General features: G+C 35.4%; 1 protein-coding gene across 1 annotated transcript in view; it reads left to right on the forward strand.

The window, feature by feature from the left end:
• ATRNL1 (attractin-like 1) overlaps positions 1–15668 on the forward strand; it is a 580396-nt gene that overhangs the window by 320036 nt on the left and 244692 nt on the right. Inside the window, exon 27 of the mRNA XM_009881641.1 lies at positions 10646–10707. Coding sequence (XP_009879943.1) covers positions 10646–10707 — 62 coding nt within the window. The remainder of the gene's footprint in view (positions 1–10645; positions 10708–15668) is intronic.

The raw sequence follows: 15668 nt of genomic DNA on the forward strand, positions 1-15668 counted from the left end.
CTTCACCTTAGTGAGATGTTCTCAGATTCATCAGACAACTTTATAAAGTTAAGTATACCCTGACACAGTAGCGCTGACTCTGTGATTCTCACTTCACCCTCCAGGAAGTTTTTCCTTTATCAATCTACATGAATTCTACAAAATATATATTTTCAAATAGCCATCCCATAGTGTCAGTGATTATACATATGACTTAAAGATTAGCTGTTCAGTGATAGTGGCTAGGCATTTTCCTGGATGTAAGAACCCTAGAAGAAATCCAAATTGCTTCATCAACTCTACTCTTAGCCACAGTTGGACAGAGTAATATGATAGTTGTGTGCCAGCACCAGCAGATTTAAACTTGCACCACTTATTCCATTTTGACATTGATGAAAAGATCATATGAGCCTTTTGCATTCGAGGAGGTATTTTTTAGAGTCTCTTTTGAGAACAGAAGAATAGCGCTTTAGTTTTACTGTTAAATGACAGTCATGTTACTATTTTTTTAATGCAATATTTTTATTGAACCGTTTTTCCTCAGAAATATACACCACTTAGAGGAGTGAAATGAATCTATGTGGGCACCTGGTTTGTGTAGAATCCTAAACAACATCTAAAGTTGTAGATTTCCTATGTTTATTTTTTAAATAAATATAATTTACAGTTTTGACTTATGGTATTCTAGAGCCATAGTAGTCTGATAGTTGTTTGACTAAGACTCTCTATTATGAGCAAGTATCCCTGATGTTTTGCAGGCCCATCAATCATGCTACACTAGATGAGAATGAAGGTATTGCTGTGCAGCAGCCAGATAGTTTCTCACACTCTTTAGATGCAATATCACCAGTCTGGGCTTGAGCTAATTTAGGTTTGACAGGAAAAAAAATCTAAATTACATTGCCAGAATGGAGATTGGTTTTTGAATAGGAGTGAATCAGAAAAGGACTTGGCCGCATGCTTATTTGAACATGAATTGTAAGGATAGCACTCTAGGTCAGAGAACCATGGAATTTTTTTTAGAGGATTGAAGAGGAGCATGCAGTTGTCGTTGTTTTATCTTTAGTGTAACTGGTATTTGTACCAGCTTCTACAGATTAAAAAAAAAAAGAAATGAAAAAGATGAGATGTGTCAAGGATCTGAAAGAGATCAAGAACCTATTTTACTTAGAAAATGTTAAATGTTTTTTGTTTATCAGAAGACCAAGATGGCTTGATGTTGACAGGGAGGGGGTTTGATATGACAAACAGTAGAGCTTTGGTTCAGGACGACCTTAGAAAATTTGAGGACTGGGCCAACAGAAACCTCGTGAAGTCTGATAAGTACAGAGCCCTCACCAGGGCAGAATTACTTAACATCAACTTGAATATTAGCCAACAGTATGCTCTCATTCTGCTTCAGGCAATACCCAGGTATGGGACCTCATGAAGAGAAAATTATCCCCTTCTGCTCAACTCTGGGCAGGCTGCAGGTGGAATGAGACTCCAATTTTTGGTGTCCCAGTTCAGAAGGGGTATTGAGAAGCTGAGGGGGTCCAGGAGAAGCATCGCAAAGAATTTTAGGGGCCTGAAGCACACAAGCTAGGTTGAGGCTGTGGAGCTTGGGCTTGTTCAGTCTGCAAAGAGCCTCCAACAGTAGACTACGGTTACTTGTGAGGGAGTTACAGAGATGATAAAGCTAAATTCTTCTCTGTAATAGCAGGTGGTAAGACAAGGGGAAGTAGTCACAAGCTGCACCTTGGAAGATTCAGATGAACATTCAAAAAAATTCATTATGTTAGCAATGCTGCATTGAAACACGTTACCCAGAGTGGCTGTGGAATATCCATCCTTGGAGGTTTTCAAAATGTACCTGGAAAAAGACACTGTTGACCTGATCTGGTGTTGACAGTAGCCTGGCTTTGAGTAGGAAGCAGAACAACATGAGCTTGAGGTGTTTCTTCCGGACAACGTTTCAATGACTGTTATGCTAACATATAAAAGCACGCTCTATAACAGGCGCAGCTTTCCTAGTGGGAGACTATAATTTATCAGGTCATAATAAGGTGTCATAAGAAGTCATAACAAAAAAGCTGAGAAGAGAGAAATCCAGTGCTAGCAAGTGACAGAAATGGCTTGTCCATGTAATCTAGCCAGGCTTTTAAAAAACAGAGTTTGGGAAGTTGTTGTCTAGAAATCTGCTGATTCATGCTCAGTTTGTAGGAGAACTCAATCCTGCAAAGATTTATGTCTGAAATAAGTTTCTGGTACTATAGGTCTTTGTGTCAGTTACTTTTCATACTGTTTTAAATTTAATTTTGAAACATGTTGTTTGTCCCTTGTCTGTGGCTTTTTTATTTTTTCATTCACTCATTGACTTTAATACTCAATATTTTGGTTTCTTAATAATGACTGTATTAATCATTATGAAGATATTTTGCACGCTGAATTAAACTCTAAGTTAGATAACAGTTTCCCCTCCCCCAGATTTTCTCCTTCACTTCTTGGAGGTTATTAACTGAGGGTTTCTGTGTGGTATGCATTTGTTCGTATGTGTAGTCAAACACAAAATTAAATAAGGCAGTGAAATAGCGGTGTATGCATATTGAATTTAATGGGAAAGTGCAAGGTAGGAAAAACTCAGCTGTAAAAACCTTCTTTAAGAATGTCATTCATCTCAATGAATGCAAACCTAGATTGTCTTTCAGCCTCTCATGACTCTGAACAGTGGAAATAATATCCTGTAATTATTACATTGTTTGAGAAAGAAAGGGGGTGGTATTTGGATAATCTAGTGTATGCCATCGTGAAAGGCTGGACTTCAACATGCAGAGATAATCTATGGAAACTGTTTATCTAATCCTGATGTGAAGGCTGTGATTCCGCTTCTGATTTTCTTTAAGTTATCTTTCATTTTCTATTTATGTTATCAGTATGAAAGTTTTGCTGTCACTATTTCTCATCATCTGGGAGGACTGTTTGTTGACATTAGACTAAATTCTTAACTGGCATCAACACAGTAGAAAGCAGTAGGATTCTGCCAGAAGGCACTTAGCTCCATAGTGCTTCTCTGATCATTTCGTCCCAGCAAGAAGAAATATTTCTTTTTCCTATTTCAGCATTATGTTATTTTGTAGAAATACCCAATGAGTACTTAAAACTATGGGAGAAATTTTTCTCACCTAACTTTATTTATTTTTGAAGTTTGACATTATATAGTCTAAACTAATCACACGCTCCCTGTGCTGTTAGCAGAGAGAAGTGGCAGCTCCATAGGGTAATTCATTCCACGTTGAGTCCCACATATATTTTAGAGTCACTCACCTTTGAAGTGCTTTCCTATCTCTGATGATTATTATAAACTAGATGACTAATTTCTGCTAAATTCACACATTTGACTAGATTTGCCATGTTCCACATGGCAAAAGTCAGATAAATTTTCTTTAAAATTTCCTTTTCAAGTTCTAGGAAAGCCAATAGATAAAATAAATATGTGGCATTTTTAACCTCCGTGTCAGTGTTTAATCTTTCCTTAACTTAGAAATAATTTGGATTCATTGTTGGCAAATTTGCCATTTTCTTACCATGTTCTCTTGGAAATTTTGTTTTCCAAAGGAAAAGAAAATACATTTTGTGCTTTCCCTGTTGAATATTTATATTGGGAAAATGACAGTTTACTACTATCCACCTTTCAGCTGGTGCAGATCACTCTCCATATTCAAAGTTCAATGTGGAGGAACAGTCATTACCATTTTTTGCCCTCGGTGAAAAACTCCCACATAATTGTAATTATATTTAAGCCAAAAATCAGAGTAACTGATATTTTGTTATGTAATTACTGATTATTCAGTAATTATGAATTTACTGAGTTTAAAGATATCCATAGGTTTTTTCCATCCAATTACTAAATAGTACATAATAATGTCTTTAAGATAGTTTATACTTGCGTCTCTGCAGTAACGTTTCTGCACAGTGTATATCTAAGCTTCACTTCATATAACAGATAGTAAATGTGAAAGTTTATTATGTATCTAATTTTTCTAACATCCCTTTTCCAAATTATCACAGTATTTGAACTTTCCCATTTTTCCTGATAAAAATGTTATACACAAAAATGTGCCCGTCTATATAAATATTTTTCTCAGCTGTCTTTTATATTTGTAGTCTAAAGTTGCCTCAGTCAAAAAGTGTTCCTCAAGAACAGAGGATAGACAACAAAATGAGTTAGTCTTCATGGCTATATCCATATCCATATCTTTTTCTTCAGAACGTACATAGTACCAGTGTGGGAGTGTATAATAGTTTTGTCCAAGAAGAAATTCAGTTACAGTTTTGATGATACTGAAGGAAGTAATAATTCTGTAGGGTTTAAGTACACATTTAATGCAGTCCAGGCGGTTTAGTTTGGATTATGTCTGACCTTATTGTATTAGGCTTCCAGGCCTAATAATTAGACCATCTACCCAAGTTTTACCATGTATTAAGTTTAGTTTCTCCTATTTGTTCAGTCTTAATTTATTAACAGTGGAAGATGAAAGAATTGTATTAATGGCAGTATTTGTTCATTGGCTGAGAGCCTGAGCAGATAGAAGTTTACATTAGTGGATAATGTCATGAAATGGAGCATAGACTAAAATTGCTTTTTGTGTACATTATTTGAATATATAAACCATTTCATGGATTAGGTTCATGTTTACTGCAAATGTGGAATTTTGATTTAGTACACTTGTGTTGTGCCTAATTTTCCCTTTCTTTTTCCTTTTGCTTGATTGGTTTTGTTAGAATTGCAGAGACAGCTTCTCAGCAACTACATTTTTCGAACTAAACCACAAAATTCTGAGGCCAGACCTACTATTTCCATATGAAAGGTGTCCCTAAGTTTGACTTTTAAGCTTGTCTCATTTTTTGTGCTGGAACAGATCTTGACCTATTGCTCTGTAGGACTGTATTATTTCTGCATGTGATAGTCAAGGTGAACATAAAATGAAGTATATAGAGCAGTGGAAAAAAATATCTGTTCCTACAGACATTAACTTTTGATGGTTGGAAAAATCCCTGTATTCAAAAGTTGTTCCTATTTCAACAGACCTATTCCATCCATCGTTATTCAGTGTAAAGTGTATTTCCTACACCATGCAGGAAACCAGAACATAAAAAATTAAGAAATACCATACATTGAAACATTGGTTGCAATGCATCCTTGTATGCAGTGCTCTCTGGCATATTCTGCTGGATATTTGACTTTTGAATCCTCAATTGCTATAAACTATTTGTCAGAAGCCACAATGCCTTGTCTTCCAATTAGGTCATGTGATTTAAAGATCTTAAGTGGTTTCTTACAGTTTTGTGTGTTTTGGTTTTTCTTTTGTTTTTGTTTTTGCTTTAAAAAATATGGTTTTTAAAAAACATATTTTTTCAAAGGCCTGAAAATGGTAGAGAAAAAAGATACACACATCAGTAATGCTTGTTGGAGCAACCGCCACAGCTCAGTTATCACCCATCAGCTTTTCCATCATGTGCCTTTATATCTTTTAAGACTGTAAGCTGGAACATATATATGTATAACACATTTTACTGTGGAATCTTTTAATTATCTCTTTGAGTTTTTATGACTAGATTTCAGAATGTGTCTACATTTACTCTGTATATGGGTATTGGTATTACTTTGATCTAATAGAATACAAACATAGTGCACTATGAGATTGTACATGAAAATTAATTTTTTAACATTTTAGTTCATCCAGATAAAAGTCCAGGCAGAAATATTGGTAGAAAAAGCCCCTCTGATAACACTATTCCTAAAATTAAAATGGCATGATGAGTTTTGGAGAGAGAAGTTTGTATCATTTATTAAGGCAGATGGATACCTGGAAAAGTCAGACAAACTTTCAGACACCCAAGTCCTTCTTCATGCCTGATACAGAAGCATCAGACTTCAAAGCTAAATCCAAGTTGAAAGCAATTGCTCAGAGTTTAATTATAGAGCATTTTTCATAAAAAAAAAAAAGTCACTGCAGTTCTTGCCTTGAGGTCCTGATTCTCACAACTCCTTCACAAGATGAACCTCGAGACCAGGATGCAAAAAGTTTTGGCTTTAGTAGAAGTATCGGCTTTATGGCACGTTATAGTTTCCTTGCACATAATTATGTCCTCATGTCTCACAGTTGTAAAGTACCCATCTCTCTTTCGTTACAACTTGCCTACCTTATCAACTCTTCTTCCTCCTCCACATATCCCCTCTACTCCACGCAAGAAAGATATTATATGATCTAATATACTAAAATGAGCAACCTTCCCAACTTCTTTTTTTTGTTTGAAGTCCTCTATTCTGGGCATCAAAAAGAGCTTGCATGCTCAAGAACTTGACTTATTTTTATCTTGTGGAAAAAAATATTGATCCATATAACTCTTTCTTGTTATCATAGATCCTTATAGCTGGAATTTCACAACCCTTAGAATGTTCCAAACTACCCCACAATAATTCATCTTTTGTCACATTGCTCTCGGTAGAGATCCTCTAATCATAGGACAGATTTCATTCTTGATGCAGCTTGTCTCACTACTTTTTTTTTTTTTTTTAATGCAGAAAAAGCTCAAACAACTTCTAGGTTTTTCTGTGAACTGAATGTTGAGATTAGACTTTTCCCTCTTAGAGTACAAAGGCAGAGTTTCTAAGTCCTGTAATGTTGCTGTTCCAGCAAATTGGTTATAGCTTGATAATCTAATAATCATCTGTTGGTATTTTTTTAGCAGTGAATGACAAAACTTTAGGTCAACTACAAATCAAATAGCATTTCCAATACTGTAATAAATTTCATAGCAAAATAAAACTGAGTATTGTTATAAAATCAGACCAAAAATTTTGTTGCACATCTTGAAGCCCTTGCAATATGGTTCTTTTTTGTTTGGGTTACAGTTTTGGATTGAAGTCTTCATCGTGAAAATGATAAATTCTGATTCACCTTAAATTTTCCAATTAATTTATTTTTCTTTTCTGTCAATAGCAGAGTATTTAAGAAAAACAAACATCTATTTTGTAGGGTTTTGCAAAGCCTCTCATTATTCATTTTGCAAAGCAACAATTTGTCTGTAACATTATTGGATCATAAAGTCACTGAAAGCTTCTAACACTCGCCAAACAGGGAAAAGAACTTCAGCTGTCGTAGCTGATGAAAAATTTTCTAGTGGTTTCTGTGAAGGTGGGAAAACTGATAACATTTCTGACAGAGAGCTGTCTATAAGCTTTCCTTTGAAAAGAAACATAGATCATGGACAGTGGCTGAAATGTACCTGCATCTATAGCCATATCTGTAGCTGCCATATTGATGTCAGTCCCAAATTCTCCTTTAGGAATCTAATGCTGGTGAATGAAAGAATTAGCATCTGCACCAGAAACTGGATTTCAAGTAATGTTTTACAGTACTAAAAGTAATCCTACTTCAATTTTTCAGCATTAAGCTGTGTAAAGAAGAGGTGTTATTGTTCCTTTTTCTTCAAGGGAAATAGTTCCAGGCTGGAAATTCTGTGTTCAGTCATAGAGGCTATCCTTTGCCATAGAAAATTATTTTCCCCATGGCAGTTGGTGATGCCATTCCATAGGAAACGATGGAGATGGTATTTATCTTGATCTTCGTTTGTAAGAGAAGGTGGAGATAATATTTGTGGGATCCATGGGCTCATTTTGGTGAAACTGAGGGCTGCTTAGGCATGATACAAATTAACAAGAGAGATATTCATCTCCAGTAACTTTAAATCCAAAGGGAAAACCTCGGCTTGAAAGAATTTTCCTTGTCTTGTCCCTTGTCTATGTAGGCACAAGAAAAAAGATGATAACATTCATATCTAGATGAATATCACATGGAAACAAATCTTTTCGATTGTATTATGGTTTTTTGTGTCAGGGTTAGATTCATAAATTTAGTTGCTCCTTCACGATCTACTTGTAATTAAAATATGTATTCTTTTTGTTAATATTCTGTGTTAAAATTAGCCTAAGATGCATGGTACCAGAAAATACTGTAGTTCATCTTTTAAACATGAACTCTAATGTAATCATTAGAAGATAATGTTTGATTAAAATCTGAAATTACTTCTGGGAGGGAACTTTATATTTTACTGTGTTTTTGCTCTAAAGTATGAGTACTTCCAAGAATATCCCATACAACCAAACAAGTAAGTTTTACAGACAGAAGTTCTTCCATAGGTTTGCAAACATGAACGCCAGCAAAAAAACATCACAATTGTCTTAAGTAGATGATTTGATTAATAGAAAGTGGAAAATGTAAAATCAGTCTTTGTGTCTTTTTTTGTGCAAAAGCAATCTATCCCATCTTGTACTTAGGGATTTGCAAATCATATTTAATCATTAATAGGCATATACAATCATTAAATTATTGTAAATCTGCCTACTTCATATTTGCTGTGTGTTGAAAAAGAGAAATAAAGGCACTACAGTTGCTTAGAAAAATTTGATATAAAACTTTCCTGATGTGATTGTGATCAGATTGTGGGTTTTGATTGCAGGATTTCCCCTTGAATGTAGTTGTTTCTAGACTAACAGAGGCTGTTAATGAATGTTGACACCTTGAATGAAAATAATTAAAGTAATGCAAAATATAAATGATCCTTCAACAAATAGCTTTTTAACAGGTCAAAAAAAGGTGAACTCTGATGAAACTGGCGGGTTTTTTTTCTCTTTGTGTTAGTTCATCTCCTGAAGTATGGTACTTGTAAAAAACATTTGGGAAAAGCCAGCAGTTAATTTGAATACTAAATATTATTTGAAGGGAATCCAGCCTGCATTTAAAATAAAGGTTGAGTATAGAAAGCTGCTTTTTTTTTTTTCTTCATGCAAGTTATTCTTAAACAATTGCTTATGCTTGGGATGCACTTTATATTGGCCAAAGAGATCTTCAGATTTTTTCTCAGATTTTATCTTTTCTATGTGAAATAAAATTTACATTGGTGTTAACAGATACTTTGACGATTTTGTCCACTCTGTAATTTCTCTTTGACTTTTCCATATTTTTAGTCCCTAATCTCTCTTCATTTTGATGCAGTATTCATCATGACAGTAGTCTAAATTAAAGTGTCTGACAATTTAAAATTTCTGCTTATATTGGACAAATGTGAAAACATTTGTAGATTAAACTTGAGTAGTGAGTCAGAGAGTTCTTTCTTTCTCCTGCTACCTTCCCACATGGTCTTCAGCTTCTTGTCTTTCCACTGGCTCTCAGGCCAGGGTGTAGGTTTTGCCCTGATCCAAACACAGCAATCTACTCAATCTAGGCACATTGAGATTTCCTGTCTAGAGAGGAGACAGATGATAGCACTCAAGGAGTTTAATACAATAAATTATATTTCGATTCATTTATCAATTTTTTCCTGATATTTTGGCCTGAGAAATTTGAAATATCTGCTACCTCTATCGAATTCCAGAGCTCCTAGAATTGCTTGCATTGCAATTGTGCATTATTAGTGAAGAGAAAGCAGAAATTACATTTCAGAAATGTGTTTACATGATGGTGCCCCCAATGCTTATTCATGGAATGATGCCGTTTCCACACTGTTACTTCCTTAGACTTTAAATAACCTGAACTATTGTTAGCTGTGTTTAGCTGGCACAAGGCACAGTGATGCGATTATAATACTAATGTTTACATTATATTTTTGCCATTAAAAAAAATATAAATTCTTCAGTACCATGAGTTACCATTTCAAAAGTTCACAAATCAACAGTTAAAGGGCATCAGAGGAATTCTATGTAATTACTAGTCAACATCAGATCTTAAATGCACAAAGATCTCTAAAAGCAACAATTGTTTGAAAAGGATGGGAATATAGTTAGATAAACACTTTCTGCAATTCAAAGTAGAAGTTTCTGTGTCTCTTTAGTTTGATAATTACACACTATGAAAAACTGGAGACAGGGACTTAAGGATATTTGTAGATATAACTTAAATATTAAGTACCTCTCAACATTAGCAAAAAGTAATTATAATAATAATTATAGGCTCTATTGCATGCAAATGTGAATGTGCATCTGTGTGTATATGCTGGCTTAGAGATAATTATTAAATCTCTGTGAAAAATTACAGTAAGGAGTTGAACTAATGGGTGTTCTGGTGAGGCTGTAAAAATGTACCCTTAAAGAATATTTTTTACTTTGTCTTTAAAGAAATTTGCTTTGAAACAGTTTGTTTTATCATGCACCAGTTTTATCTTTTTTAATTAAATATGCACTAATTTTAGTATTATGCAATTCAAATATTTTAAATGTGTAAATTTTAAGCACAAGATAGCTTTTGTAATTTCTAAAACCTTGTTTCAGTGTTATTAAAATGGAAAAAGGTGATAGTTAAAACCATTGACTATGAAGAAGACAATTTATATCGATATGATTTCTTAATATTTTGCATGTTGTTTTCATTGTTTATATCAAGCAAGTTTTACGTGGATGTTTCTATTAACTTTACTTCAATAGAAAGACTATATCCCATTGTTTGTATTTTGACTCAGGCAAAGACATGGGAGTTAGTTGCTCATCTCACTTTATGGTAAATGCATGTGTGTGCACACCAGACTGAAATTACACTTGGAACTAATCATCCGTGGAGCCATAAAGCTCTCGCCTAAAAGGAGCTGTGGGCTCTGAAAATGTTGTAATTTACTTCTATTTTATTTGCAGATTGCCTTCTCACAGCACAATACTATCATGGATCTGGTGCAGTTCTTTGTCACCTTCTTCAGGTAAATTGCTTTTTCTGTCTTCTGACTGAGATAACGCTGATTCTTTTCCATCAAACCAATATCTTAACCAGCTGCTTAATCTTACGAAATGTCTGCAAGGAAGTCTTTAAACTGTGTTCTCTAATTTGCACCAGTGGAGGATCCAGGCCATTGTCCTGTGACTACAGGCAGCTGCTGGCATCTTTCATACATTTCATATTCACTGGTACAGTCTTCACACTTACTTTGTAAAGATTAGCTAGATATGTACTGTAGATTACAGTGATTAAGAAAAAACAGCTATACTGTCTCAAACCAGTAATTTATCTCTGTGATTTTTTTTTGTAAACTCTTTTAAAGAATTATTAAAAATGATGGTTCTGTTCAATAGCTTGTTACGTTTAATAGAGCACCCCAAATCATTACTAATGCTTTCACGTGTTAGAGATTAATTGTGAAGGGTAGTAGGTGAGGCTTGAGATTTGGTTATGGCAGCAATGCAGGAATTGGCTTCAACTGCAAATGGACAACTATTGTAGGATCTGAACAAAACTCCACTGAAAGACTTCTTAAAGGTTCAGGTGTCTGATAAAATGTCACAAACATTTATGGTTACACACAGATTAGTTACAGTACTTTGAAATCCTGCTGTGAAGATAGTCCTCAATAACCATGAAGTGTATGCAAAACGTGAACAGTGACAGACATCTATGTTCATCAGACTTTCTGTATTTCTGGAACTGCCATGCATTTATTTCACAACTTCACAGAATAGCTTTTCTGTTTGCTTTAATCACCGTGCTCTGAGGAACTGTACCTGAAGAATCAGACCCTTAAATGCGGTGAACAGACCAACTTCAGTTAATTGCTGCCACCTAAAAGCGGGCAGAAGTGAGCAGACCCTGAAGTCTTCTGTCCCGGTACATTGGCTAATGGGGAGTGGTTTAGTAGCAGATGCAAAACATCCCATTTCTCCTCTTTCATCACAAACAGAGCAATAAAATGCTGGTTGCCTACAGGTCAGTCCATAGTGGTTTGGGTTTTTAGTGTTTGGGATTTTTTTTTTTTTTTTCTGGGAAGCTAGCAAGATCCAAAACACGATGATGCTCATGCAAACCTCAAGAAGACAAACTCCTACAAAAGAAAGCACAGTTCTGCCCTAATGCTGGCTTAGAAAAGGTGAACTGTAGGCTGTTTGATGGTGAAGCCATCTCTATAGATGCATTAGCTCTCCTGGTGTGATGGTCTATCTGATATGGTTTGTTCTGGGTAATTGCAAACTTACTCTGATCCTGATGAAGGATCCCCCTTACAGAGAGAAAGGTTGTAGGATAGCTGGCAGCTCTCCTACTGCTGCTTCGACTCAGCCCCAGTCTAACTGTGTAACCCAGGCTTTCAGCTGGCACTCAGATGAAGAGGGGCTTACAGCTATCTGCAACATAACATTAATAATCAACCTTAGAAGCCTGGTTGCAGAAAAGCATAAATGATTCAGGAAATGCTGTGAGTAATGTGTTGCAGTAATCCAAGCAAGGGACAAAAATTAATAACAGGACATCCTCCAAAGGCACGTGCAATTCAAGCTAAGGTTGATGGTTATGATGAGAAATAGTGTTCCTCAAAATATATTTTCAAATCTTGGTGTAAGATTGTATGGTACTCTTCTACAACTGAATTGGTATGAAGGTGCTTGTAGACATAGGCAGAATATCCGGGAGTTTGAGCTCTCCTATGTTGTTGCTAAGAAAAAAATAGAAACAGAAAGAGTAGCACACAGTAAACTCAGACTTTGCAGAGCAGAACCTGAGAAGAAAGGGGAAGGGAAAGGAGAGGAGAGGCTTGACTTGGTTCTGGATGAAACAACCGCATGACAATAGTTATTTAGTTGCGTTGTGTTCCCAAGCTGATTTACTCTGCCAGGAAGATTAACCTCGGCTGACTGCTTGGCTAGCTGGCTTTTTCCAAGACACAAAACAGTACCTTCTGTGTGTTTGGTTTTTTTCAGTCTTATGTCCTGAAGCATGGGGTTTTCATGGGTGTGAGAAGTCCATTTATTTTCTTATCAAAGAGCCACAGCAATCATGCATAATACCACAGCAACACTCCTGACGCATAACTGCTGCGAGCGTCGCATCCTTGCTGACCTCAGTTAGCAAATGGTCAGTCGATGTAAATGATCCACAGAAGAAACCGTCAGGTTGTTTGTTGCTGTGTTGTAAATAAATGTAGGAAAAATACTTAGTGTGTCCTTTACAGAGAGCCAGACTAAGAAATGTAGAATGAAAAGTTTCCAGTCTAGACAACATTAAAAGTTTCAGCAGTTATTCAATTGGATGTTGTTTCTACAGGATCACTAGTCTAAACAAGCTGCAGAATATTTCTAACAAGAAGTTGTAGTAATAACTAATTCTTTTTTTTTTTTTTTTCATACTAGTGGACAGTGTTAGTGATACCCAAAGGCAGCATCAATACGTCCTCCCTAAGGTGGTTGATAGTGTTCAAGCCTTTGTCTGAAAATTTTCGTCTCAGCAGTTTGTAGCCTAACAAAATTATTTTAATAAGGGTTGGTTTGTTTGGTTGGGTTTTGTTTTGTTTTGTGGTGCTTGTTTTGGTTTTTGTTTGTTTGTGGGTTTATTGTTTTTTTTTTTTTTCCCCTGGGTGGGAATGCTGTATATTAAAACAGTGGCAAATTATGTTGGTAACAGTAATAACCCAGGTCACATTTGCTAGGTTTATTGACAGAGAAAATAATTGTGTTTAAAGACAATTTGAATGTACTTGATAGCAAAGCATGTTTCAACCTGCTTTGATAAACGTGCGTTTGCATTTCTCCCATCTAGTATTATATTTTCGTATTTCTGAGCACGTGGCACAACCCTGTTCACACTGGCTGCCTAGCCAAACCAGCAAATAGGTTTATTTGACAATAACAGGTTTTTTTAACAGTCTTTCAAAAGTATAGTTTAAAACTGTTCCTTTATAGGGTGAGTGTTCTAGAGTAAAAGATGAAATGCATATTTTACTCCTTGAATCAGAAACATCAAACAAACATTTTTAGAATTTTCCTGATGTATCAAGATCAACTATTTTAAAAATATTATTCTGTAAGGAATTTATTTAAAACTATACATAATAAAGCACAAATACTATGATTGGATCTGCAATTACTGCTTGATCTACCAAGATACTGTTATGGTATGTTCTAGAACAAAGAAGTTATAGAAATAAAAGTTCTTTTGAAAAAATAAGCAGAATGTTACAGAAACTGTAGTGCTCCGGACCATGATATTCATAGTGGAAAAAAAAAAAGCCCTGTTTAATTTCATTCTTTTTATACTGGACGGTTTCATTGTATCTACTGGTTCAGTGACCTTTTCTTTAAGAGTAGAAATGCAATCAGATATGTAAGAGTAGTAACAGATTCTTAACAGTCTTATAGAAACTGTGGTGTCTGTGTTGCTTTAGTCCTTGCCTTGAAGACTTTTAGCTGTCACACAAATTGAGAAGTGTGTGGCTTTTTTTTATCCACCTGCTTTGAAGCAGTACAGATCTCATTAGAAAATTTCACAGGCAGCAAATGTGAATGATCACTCTTCTTATACTGAAGAAATGCGGTTCCCACAGTTAAAGAAAGTCTATTCCTGTATTACCTTGACCAGTAAAACACTGAATAAGCTAAAGCCTAGCTTTTTTTTTTTTTTTTTTTTTTTTTTTCCCCTAAACTGTAAGTGAAAAAGAAGTTTTCAGTGTTTTCGAGTCTTACATGAATATATTGTTTTGGCTGACTAGGTGGCCAGGACATTTTAGGCATTTCATAATGGTGTATGAAGTATCTTTAGCTTCTGAAAACATTATTTACTTTTTCTTTCGATCACATTTTATCATGCATTAAAATCGACAATGTTCAATATTTATTAGTTTTTATTGCATGTGGTTTGAGTAAATCCAGAATTAAGAGCCAAGAAATTCCTGACTGCTAAACCTGCTTTTAAATAAAATTATAGTTATGAATTTATAACAGTACTCACGCATTTCTCAGAAAATTATTTGTATCCAGAATCTGAAGCAGGAGTTCTGGTAAGAAATGCGGTTTTGTCTCATAATCAAAAACCAGGCAAACACGACATTGGTCCAGGTGAGAAAGGGCAGCTATTAGTATTTTTGTGATAGGTAATAGCAACTGTTACTGCCGTAACTATATTTGTAAAGCCCGTTTCAGATACATACTACCACCCACTAACTAATCAGGCACTTCCTCTGAGCATACGTCTTCTTTATGTTCTCAGAACGATTCCCTCTCTTTTCTCTGGTTCTTGGGCAGGAGCTGCCCCAAGCAGTGGATTTTGTGTCTGGCTGGAATGGCACACTTTTGTCACTTTTAAAACATGTCTCCTTACTATTATGGGTTACAGAATTTCAAAATTTTTACTAAGTAGAACAATATTAAGTTATATGGATATTTTGAAAGTTTGAAAATAGGTTTTTTGTGTGTGCTTTGAGAATTTCTATGAAAAATTATGGTGATTTATGATCAGGGGTATGTTCTCTCTGACAAATCTTTCTGCGAGCATTTCAAGTGAGAGAAAACAATATTCAAAATATGCACGGTATTTATTGCAGGAGGAAGAGATGGGCATTTACCTTAAGATGTAGCGTGAGCCACAATAGGAAACACAGCAGTTACTGAAGAACCAGGTTTATCACCCCATATGTATGACTGTGTGCCAAAACCTCAGAACAGTCACCACGGTTGCGTTTCAGGCAGTGGGAGTGGATGGCTGCGTTTCAGTGGGTTGTATCGCAGCTCCTGCGAGCTTCGGGATCTACATCTGCCATTCAGGGTGTAAATTTGCAATGCATGAATTCCTTCTCTTTACCAGCATCCTTTGGGGTGTCTGTCTGGCTTCGTGTTTTGTTTTTGTTATAATGAAGGATGATAAATTAATGCTAGATTGTGGCATGCTTAGCTTTATGAGATCGAA

Source organism: Charadrius vociferus, unplaced genomic scaffold, assembly GCF_000708025.1.
Source record: "Charadrius vociferus isolate BGI_N301 unplaced genomic scaffold, ASM70802v2 scaffold282, whole genome shotgun sequence".
In the NCBI taxonomy this organism is placed as follows: Eukaryota; Metazoa; Chordata; class Aves; order Charadriiformes; family Charadriidae; genus Charadrius; species Charadrius vociferus.